The 10923-nt window shown below is 33.0% G+C and overlaps 1 protein-coding gene across 1 annotated transcript in view; it reads left to right on the top strand.

Moving 5' to 3' along the window:
• The window catches only part of ALKAL2 (ALK and LTK ligand 2), a 13026-nt gene extending 3213 nt beyond the window's left edge, over positions 1 to 9813 (top strand). The window contains exons 3-6 of the mRNA XM_074288001.1: positions 1234 to 1287; positions 1377 to 1457; positions 6204 to 6269; positions 9169 to 9813. Coding sequence (XP_074144102.1) covers positions 1234 to 1287; positions 1377 to 1457; positions 6204 to 6268 — 200 coding nt within the window. The 3' untranslated portion in view covers position 6269; positions 9169 to 9813. The remainder of the gene's footprint in view (positions 1 to 1233; positions 1288 to 1376; positions 1458 to 6203; positions 6270 to 9168) is intronic.
• The last annotated feature ends 1110 nt before the right edge of the window (positions 9814 to 10923 follow it).

The following is a 10923-nucleotide window of genomic DNA, read 5'->3' as shown; positions in this document are numbered from 1 at the left end:
AACAAAAAAACATGCAATCATCACTAAGTTACCAGTTTAGAGCCAATAAATGAAAATGATTCAAGTTGACCAAATAGAACACAAACAAAGCCTAGGAATAAGGCTGGATATCAAAAAGGTAGTTTTTCTTTAACCATCTGCTAAAGACCAAATGCAAGCAAATAAAATAAATACAGGAGTTTAAGGAGTAATACAGTTGGCAGTTTTATTTCCTGGGAATCTCATCTTCTGAATCAAATTACACTTCCATTTTTTCATATCAGACAACAGAATCTTTGAGCACATTTGGGTCTTTTACTAAATGGGCTATTCGTAAATAACAAAAATGGAAACTAGGTAGTTAAGTGTAGAGAATATCTGAGTTCAAATCTAGCTTCAGATACTTATTAACTATGGGATCATGAGAAAATCATTTAACTATTGTCTGACCCAATTTCCTCATCTGTAAAACAGAATAGGATAATGATAGCATTTAACTCCTAGGATTATTGTGATGATGAAAATTTCTACAAAGTGCTATGCAAACCTTCAAACACTATACAGATTATTATTACTCTTGTTATTAGTGTTATTCCCAGTTTTGCTTCTGCCCTAATTACTATTATAATTAACCTTGGAGCCATAATTTTAAGGATTCAAAGGGTCCAGAGAGGCCATTGAATACACTCTCTTCATTTTGATGATAAGGAAACTGAAGCATAGAAAAGTTAAATGACTTGTGATCACCAGTTAGTGCCTTGAGGATGTGTTTAATCTAAGTCATCCTGACTACAAATTCAGTGGTCCCTTTCCCATAGCATGCTTCCTTGAGTAGGGTGCATAGAAGGATAAAGTTTACTTTCCAGTTTTTAGTCTGAGGGAAATATCCATACCAAGATCTAACTGCCTAAAAAGCAGAGCTAGTCAATCTGATTTATAGAAGAGCAAACATTAGCTACAAACTTTTCTTATATTGTGGCTTCTTGACATCCATCTTTAATCTAGTGTGTTGGACCACAATACCACATGGGTGATTAAGGCTGCTTAAAAAGAAATCTGTGCATTAGATTGGTCTTAATGTTTTTTAGCAACTTGCATACATTAAGGAAGGCTATAGTCTTTTTTTTTAAAATTAAACATTTAAAAATCTGATGATGTATAAATTTGCCCACTTTTAAGAAATCCTGGCAACTTAAATCTGAAAGAAATGCTACCCTTAGATAATAGGCTAATAATTTTCATCTTCTCAAACAGAAATAGTTCCTCGAGATTTGCGGATGAAAGACAAGTTTTTAAAACACCTTACAGGTGAGTTTTAATTCAATTTCTTCTACCCAATGACTGGAACTGTTGTCTGGATGAACAGTAGTAGATGATCTTCTATTTCTCTCTTCCAGGTCCTCTATATTTTAGCCCCAAATGCAGCAAACACTTTCATAGGCTTTATCATAACACTAGAGACTGCACCATTCCAGCATGTAAGTATCATTATGCTGTTTACATAGAGACATATATAGTATAAGGACTAGATCTATGAAATAGAGTACATTTTTCGACTGAAATGGACCTTTCTGTGTTTCTTCATTTTTACTGTAAAATGTTACTTTGTTGTTCTAGAATTGGACATATTAGAAGATGATTTGCTTAAAAATGAATTATATTGATAAAGATAGTTAAGTATTGGAGCAAATAATAGTTTATATAGGAATTGACATTTGGAAAACTTTATGAGTGGCACTTAGGAATCTTTGATTCATTATCCACTTGTTTATGAATACTGGCCTCTTGCCTATATTTGTATCTGCTTGAATACGAAAACCAAACAAATGTGAAGAATGAATTACTGAAGTGGTGGTTGCCAAGAGCTGGACTCTAGGGTGTAAATACCAGAGTAACTGAACTGAACCATTCTATTTGAACCTTGCAATGGCCACCCTCACTGCCTGGTCCAGGAACTTCTCCCAGAGTTAGTCAGACCCCTGCTTCCTAGAACCTTTATGCTCTTTGGAATTCTTGGTTTCCTGCTTGCATTCAACCCTAGGTCACTCTCTTCATTGGTCCAATTCTAAACTGCATCTCGATCCTATTGGTTCCTTTTCATTGCTTAAGTGCACAAACATCTCTGTCTCATGAACTTTCTCCTGAGATTTCTTTATACACTCCCTTCTTTATTCTCACCCCAATGTACAACCTTTTCTAGTTCGCCATGTTTTAGCAAGTCAATTTCCTTTTCTTGATTCAAAATAACACATTAGGATTATTAGTATTCACAGTCAATGGTGAATAAAACCTGCTGAAAAGTATAGAATGGGAGGAAAAATATTGGTTCTGGAGTAAAAGGCTTGAGTTTCAATCCTACCTTTGACTGCTTTAACTACCAGTGTAACACTACTTGTATAACTCTGACCAAACAAATGACTTAAGCTTTCTAATCACCTCATATGAAAAATGGGAGAGCTGTGAAGGATGAACAGGGGAAGATTGCACATGTAAGAGCTATTTCAATTCTAGATTTATGTCTACAATCCTATGAAGGAAGAAACAACATTTAAGGCATAGGGAACCTAAACACAACCACAAATGTAAACACTAGAGTATTAAATACCTTTCTATTTTCAGAGAAAGTGGTCAGATGGTCTGATCAGCTGAGCAGACTACTACCCTGGAGGTAATCTTAGCAATATTTCTGCTAAAGCAGCCAGCTCATGAAAAGTAAAAACATTTTTTTTTTTTGCACAGCATATATAATAACACTTATAAAGCAATTCAGGATGCATGTCCAAGTGGCCAAAATAATCTATACTATAGGAATACTTCTTGTCTCCCTGCACAATTTTTCTTTCTTCACATTCGCACCTTCTACTTTGTTTGGCCATCCCACTCTTGTTATTAGTTATTATATTAGTAAAGTAATAATAAAACAATAATAATATAGTAGTACTTATCATGTGCCAGGCAATGCTAAACACTTTACAATTATTATCTCATATAATACTCAGAACAAGCCTAGAAAATAAGTACTTTTATTATCCCCATTTCATATATTTAAGAAATAGGGCAAACAGGGATTAACTTGCCCAGTCACAAAGCTAGTTAAATTTATGAGATATGACCTTGGATCTTCATAGGTCTATCCACTACACTACCCATCTACTTCCAAAGCAGGGTAAAATCAAGGATAAAAAGCCAGTTTTGGAATGAGGAAAAACTAAGCCCAAGACTACCTCTTGAAAAGATACATACTAATTGTGTGAATTTTAAGCAAATCACTTCACCTTCAGTGCTCCAGGCAGCTCTATATGGCCTTATATCACAGAGATGTTGTTAATATGTATTATTAGGGTATACTCCCTATGCCTAATGAAATCAAAATTCTAGAACACAAGCCCAAAAATACATTATGTGAAAAGTACCTGGCAATCATTGGTTTGTAAAATGTTCCAGCTGGGATAAAACTTAAAAAGAGATCATTGATTCAACCACTTTATTTCACACAGAAGGAAACTGAGACCCAGAGAGGTAACTGATTTGCCTACGATCCCAGAATTGGTTAAAGGTAAAGCTAAGATCTGAATCTGGATCTACTGATTTCCAATCCAATAGGCTACTCCAAAACCAGGATGTTCCCATTTTGCTCACAATAAGGTTATCAGGATGCAAAAATCTTTAGGCAGAGTGTGGTAGTGATCAAGTTGGAATAAGAATTTCACATCAGTTAAATTTAACTGATGTGAAATTCAATACTAGCTGATCTATAGAGGGAGGCACATTTCAATTAACTTAGATCTTGTCTCCCCTTCTTAGCTTCTTGGAACTATCTTATTATATAGGCTGATCTTGAGGATTTAACATTTTTTTAAGGGCAAAGTGAGATGTTAAATTCTACTACACATTGTATCATCAGAATTTGGAGCTTGAAAGTTTCATGCAATTATTTAGCTGAGTCATGCCCCCACCATCCATTTACAATGATTATTCATCATAACAAAATCTCCCATTACATATACAGTGACTAGACTCCATTAAACCTTTATTGAGTAAGCAAGGTCCTCTTGATGATAAGAATTACATGAAATGATTGGGTTTCTCAATGTATGAACATCAGCTCACAGCTGGTTGGCATGTAACCTTATGATCAACCCTCCTGCCTACTATACATGAGAGAAGTGAAAGGTAAAAAAAGACTCTCCCTCCAATTTTACTGTAAAATCTCAGACCCCATGGTCTTAAACACACATAGTACACCAAAAGCCTTAGTGATAAGCTTTAGCGTGTGTAGTTTTTTTTTTTTTTTTAATATAGCCTTTATCAGTTATTCTTCCACAATTATTAGGTCTTCATAACAGGCCTGAATTAGTAATAACAGTACATATTTCTCACAGTAATTATTCACAACCCAGTGAAGAAGGGAGAGAAGTATTATTCTCATTACAAATGAAGAAGTTGAGCCTGAGAGAAGTGACTAGAAACCACCTTTCTCTCTCTCTCTTTTTATAATAGCTTTTTATTTTTCAAAACACATGCAAAGATAGTTTTCAACATTCACCTTTGCAAAACCTTATATTTCAAGTTTCTTCTCCCACCCTCCCCATTTATCCCTTCCCTGAGACAGCAAGTAACCCAATATGGGAAATTACACTCTTGCAGATCTGAATGGATAGAAGCACAGCTAAGTTCAGCCGTCAATCAATCAATCAACTAATGCACTTTTATTAAACACTATGTATCAAGCATTCTGCTATACACTGGGGATACAAATCAAAAGTATGATAGTTTCTGTTCTCAGGGAATTCATATATATATATATATATATATATATATATATATATATATATATATACATGCACATATATATATACAAACATACACATATGTAAGTATATAAAAGTACAAATTCAAGAGAAATTGTGCAACCATTGAGAATTAAAGCTAAAAGTGACCTGTAACATTTATTCCAGCCCCACCTTATCATTTTACAGGCATAAAATCTTGAGAGGTAAGGAGGTAAAGAGCCTTTTTCAAGGCCAAACACAAAGCTAGTGGCCAAACTTAAGACCAAAATTTGGTCTCCTAATGACGAGTTTAATGTTCTTTCTATTACAACTCTTCCTGATAGTCACAGCTCACTTAAGGGAATTGTCCAATGGCATGTGTATAAACTACCTCTTCTTAGAAGCAACCTAGGTACAAAAGGTCTGTTAAAACTACCAGATAAGACAAAAAAATAAGTTAAGCTGCTAGAAGTGTCACTCAAAGAAATGCTGATATCTCATTTCTCCTCTGAACCACTGTGAAGTGGAAAATAAGAAATGTTCCAATATCACTATAGCATATGGCATTTCCAAAGACAGTTCAAAGTAAAATGAAAGATAAAATCAAGTATTTGTGAGGAATATGTGATTCCTGGAAGATAATGGAAGGAAAATTTAAATGAAAATCCTGTTTTTGACATTTAAAAGTTGTATGATCCTGGGAAAGTCATATAACCTCCAACTGGTTTCAAATTTGTAATGTTCATACACCCACTCAATAAATATTAAGTGCACAAAATGAAAATAATCATTATTGCCCAATCAACACAAGACTATTGTGAGGAAAACATTCTGGAAATCTTAAAGCATCAGAGAAATATGAATTATATCTAATAAAGATAAAATTATTTTAAAAATTTTTGTAAGTAAGGCAAGTACCTTATTTCTGGAGTCCAAAGAATAAAAGGATTTGAGAGAAAAAAAAAAAAAAAAAAAAAAAAAAAAAAAAAAAACACTGTTCATAATCATTATCATTTGTCTTGAAATAGGGCTAATTTGGTACTTGATAGAAATAAAATTATTTCTCAATAGATAAAATCAAAGAATGTGATACAGTATAGAACTGAGAGAGAGAGAGAGAGAGAGAGAGAGAGAGAGAGAGAGAGAGAGAGAGAGAGAGAGAGAAAGAGAATGAACAGCTTGGTATAGATTTTTTGCCCTTCAAACTCTGTCATTTCTTCACTTCTGCCAGTGAGGCAGAAGCCCCTCAAGTACTATCAATTATTAAACAAACAACTTAGCACCCATGACTGAAGATGATAGTATATCCTTGTTGTTCCTAGAGAAATTATACTTTAAAGACAGATACTACACTTATTATATAAATGTGCTAGAAAACATTTTATCAAGAAAATTCATGTTTTGGAGCCATACTCTGCTAATAGACCCATTTATGATTTATTTTCACTGTAGACTATAAAAGATGTGCCAGGCTTCTTACTCGATTAGCTGTCAGTCCGGTGTGCATGGAAGGATAAGGTAAGTACTCTGACAGGATAACAACACTGGACTGCATACCAAAGCTGTGAATCCTGTCTTTGGGACATGAAAAATTCATGAGAATGTGAAAACAATCATTCCCTTAGTTGGCTCCTTTTCAATAAGGTTGATGGAAGGACCTTAATCTTTCCAAATATTGGTCATAAATACAAGATACCCCCTATTGGTCCATATTATAAAGAGCCCTCCAGGCAGCTGCTATGAATTATTCATAGGCACAGAAGATGTGTTAATATAAAACAAAGCCCATTAGCTGGATAATTTCAGCAGTTGACTTAGTGTATAATTGAGGGTAATGATGATTACATATTTGTGTTCAAAACTTGGTGCCTATTCACTTCCAAGCTCTTATTCATTTATTGGTATACATGAATGAACATATGAATAACTGTACCCATGCAAGCTTGATAAAAGGAACTGGCAAATGAATTCTACCATTATTCCCTTTTTTACTGCAACTACCATATTTTTAATTTACTAACAGTCAAGACTGTGCTTTCCTAAGTTTCTGAGGAGACAACTAGTCTTTGCTTAACCTGTAATAGCAGTTATATAATTGGAATTATGATTTGTTTTTAATCAAGTTACAGTTGTATGTCTTGAGAACATTTTAAAAATTTTACATTGATCTCTTAAAAACAACATATGCAATGCCCCACCAACTCTTCCTAATTTTCCTGTACACCAAATGCACTGGAAATTTATCTTTGAAATATATATATATGTGTGTGTGTGTGTATATATATATATATATATATACACACATATATATATATTTTAATTTATCATAGAAATAAAGATTATTAGAATAGTAAGAGTCTGGGCAGCTAAATGTTAGGTACAATGAATCTAGAGCATTGGCTTGAAGCCAGGAAGACCCAACTTCAAACACCTTAAACACCTGCTAGTTACTCACTTAACCCATTTGGCTTCACTGGATCACCAACAAAACAAAACAGTGATCCACTAGAGAAGGAAATATGAAACCACTTTGGGATTTCTGCCAAAGAAACCTCTATGGACAAGATGGTCCATGGGGTTAGTCAGACATTGCTAAATGATTTTAAACTACAAAGAGCCTGACAGTTATTGTCATTTCACTTTACTAATGAGAAAAGCATAAAGTCACAAAATCCCTTAGTGGCAGAAGAGGGATCTGCCTCTTACTTCAGTGTTATTTTCACAGATGCACATATTAGAGCTGCACAAAATCTATAATTTAGCCTAACCTCAATTTACAGATAAAGATATCAAGGATCAAGATTTCCTGACTCCTATCCAGGATTCTTTCCTCCATTATACCATGTAGCTTTCTTAAATGAAGACTAAAGCAAATTACTTGAATTTCATTCAAGGCTTTGTCATTCAACTTCAGAAATACAACAGTCCTGTTTAGATCAATGAATTTGTACCTAGGAGAAACTGCTGAGAGTTGGAGATAAAGTATGAGTTTTTGTTTTTACTATAGTCCGGCCCTCCAACAGTATGAGGGGCAGTGAACTAGCCCCCTATTTGAAAAGTTTGAGGACCACTGATTTAGGAGATTAAACTGGATAATTTCTAAGGGTCTTTTCTTATAGTTCAAAAATTTTATTTATTAAATTGTTTTAATTATTAGGTTGCTTACCAAATTGTTCACTCATATATAAACATGGAAAAAGTGCTGTATTTGGAGTCAGAGGACGTGATTTTGAATTTTGGCACAGAAATGACCTTCAAAAACAAGCAACCCTTTGGGACCTTTGTTTCCTTCCCCCTGCTTTGAAATTACAAAAGAAAAAAAAAATCAATCAATGAAACCTGATTTAATGACTTATTTATGTAGCAAAATAAAGACCTAAGCAATAGGTATCAAATATATAACAGTAATATTCTAGTGCTCCTGAATTAAATAAAAATGTAACAGGGAAATATTTAAGAAAATAAATAAAATTCAATAGAAGATGGATAATGTTAAGAAGTGATTTTCTACATCAATATGTCCCATAAAGATCCTTCGATAGTGGCTCTCATTTCTATTTGCATTTGACGTCACTGATCAAGACTCAAGACCTAGCGTTTACCACACAGTATGAAATATAGTAGACACATAATAAATGTTTGTTGAGTGATTATAAAACTACACTTGGCAGGATCTTTAGTGATCGATCATTTGATCCAACTCCTTCACTTTGCAGATGAGCAAACTGAGGTCAAAGAAGTTAAGTAACTTACTTGTCACTCATAGCAAGAGTTAATAGCAGAGTCTAAATTTAAACCTGCATCTTCTGACTCCCAAATTAAATGTTCCACTGCAATATTTTGTTTATTCAAAGGTATTATTATTCTTCAAGTTGGATTTAGTTAAGTATTCAATTACTTTTATTTAAAATTATTTAAAAGCATTTTTCCTAAAATCTATTTTTCACCAATTTCTCTGAAAAAGAACATAGAAAAAAGTTGTTAGTAGCACCCAAAGTTATTTTCCTAAAAGAAAGTGGTAAAATATTTTTAGTTATTGTCACAATAGGAATTCTACTAAAAATTTCTGTGAAATCTTGGAGGAACACATTGAAACATAAATGTATATTCTACTTGAAATATATTCACATATGGGGACAGCTAGGTCGCGCAGTGGTTAGAGCACCAGCCCTGAATTCAGGAGGACCTGAGTTCAAATCTGATCTCAGACACTTAACACTTCCTAGCTGTGTGACCCTGGGCAAGCCACTTAACCTCAGCCTCAGGGAAAAAAAAGAAAAAAGAAAAAAAAAAAAAATATATATATATATATATATATATTCACATATACGTACATATATATGAAGCACAGATGCAAACATAGTTTCATGAAACACAGAAGATATCCAATGAAATATATTTTTTCTATTCCCTATAGGAAGCAGAGCCATAAAGCAGCAGAATGTCAAGAACCATGAGAAGTGCCTTGGAACCTAACAGGGAAATCTAACTTCATACCTTTATAAACATATTCCATTGTGAACAAGAGATTTATTTTTGCAAAATGACAGACTCTTCCATAATTCCTTCAACTTGTGTTTTGAATATTGTCAATACTGTTATATCTACAAGTTCTACTTAACATTTTCTTTTAAAAGAATAATATTAACACTCCACTTTCTATATGTAATCCTTCTAGATAATGAATATAGGGTTGCGCCAGAAGAATAACATTTTCTTTACTGAGGAAATTTCAAGGAGCATTCTTTTGAAATATGAGAATTTACAAAATAACCTATTACAATAATATATAGTGAGGTTTCATGACAATTTAACATTTTTCTTATTCTCCTAAAACCTAATTTAAAATTGCATGAAAAATACAAAAGTAAACTAAAAACAAGTCTTTTGGAGGCAAGTGGAATATGGATTTGTATGTGGGAAGGAAATTCCATCTAAGCTAATTCCTGTTTTTTTTTTTTTTTTTTTTTTTTGTATAATACCTGTATAAAACATTCCAGCTAATGTGCAATATGTAAATAATGTAAATAAGCATAAGTAATAAATGAAATGTTTGGTATAGTATATTGTTCTTATTATGTGTTCTTTTCTTTTCAGCTTCCTTGCGCTCAATATAATGAATTCAAGAATTTTACCATCAAATAATCTTAATGATAATGATAACTATGCCACTGATTAAGTAAAAAATAGAAAAAAAGAAGAAAATATTTCTAAGAATCTTTAACTACAAGTAACAAAATGGAATTTTTAGTTTCCCAGTAAAGAAAAATAAATTATTTAATAGAGGATCTGAATGAGATTAATACAATAGCAAATACTGCAAGTGCTACAGCATTTACCACTCTTCACAGATGATTTATCAGTCCTTAAAAGAGTATAAACAATCTTTGAGACATCAATTTTAATACACTCTACTCTAAACCTTTCCAAGTGATGAGAATAAATTTTCTTCCCAAAGGTTTTTGCAAAGTTCAAGTTGTGCCATGTCAACATGCAAAAACCAATATGACTAAAGTCAGTCAGCCATAAGATTCAAGAGGAAAGAAAGGTCAGTAACGCAACACAATTTCAGAGAGGAGGGAAAGTTCTAAGGTCATAAATCCCAACCTTTTTAATTTATAGATAAAAAGACTTAGCTAAGTCACAATGTGAGTCATTTCAAAGTTAAGACTTAAATCTAGTTCCCCTGGCTAAAATTTGAAGCTTTTTAAGAGGAGACTAAGAAAGTAAGAGTTAGCATTAATATAGATTTTAAGGTTTACAAAACAATTTATAAATATTATTTCATTTTATCCTCACAACAAGCCTGAGAGGCAGATGATATTCTCCCCATTTAACATTAAAAGAGCCATAAAGTAGCTTTCCCAAGACCCTACACCTAATGTTTGAAGTTGGATTTGAACAGAAAACTTCTTGACTACATTCCAGCATTCTATTCACTATGCCACTTAGTTGAACCTAAAAAAAATACATTTATTTGTGAGTATGAATAAACCAAATAAAAAGGCAAAACCAAAACCTAGGAATCTTATTAAGAAACCATCTATCTGTATCAACCTATGGCAGGGGATGACTATGTACTCGAATTTATAGCTTTAAACTTTATCATATTAATTTTATGATTTTAATAATCTAACCAAAACTGATAAGATTTGCCTAAGAATGTTTCTAC

The sequence above is a fragment of the Sminthopsis crassicaudata genome, chromosome 2, assembly GCF_048593235.1.
Source record: "Sminthopsis crassicaudata isolate SCR6 chromosome 2, ASM4859323v1, whole genome shotgun sequence".
Classification (NCBI taxonomy): domain Eukaryota; kingdom Metazoa; phylum Chordata; class Mammalia; order Dasyuromorphia; family Dasyuridae; genus Sminthopsis; species Sminthopsis crassicaudata.
This window is presented reverse-complemented; position numbering and strand designations above follow the sequence as displayed.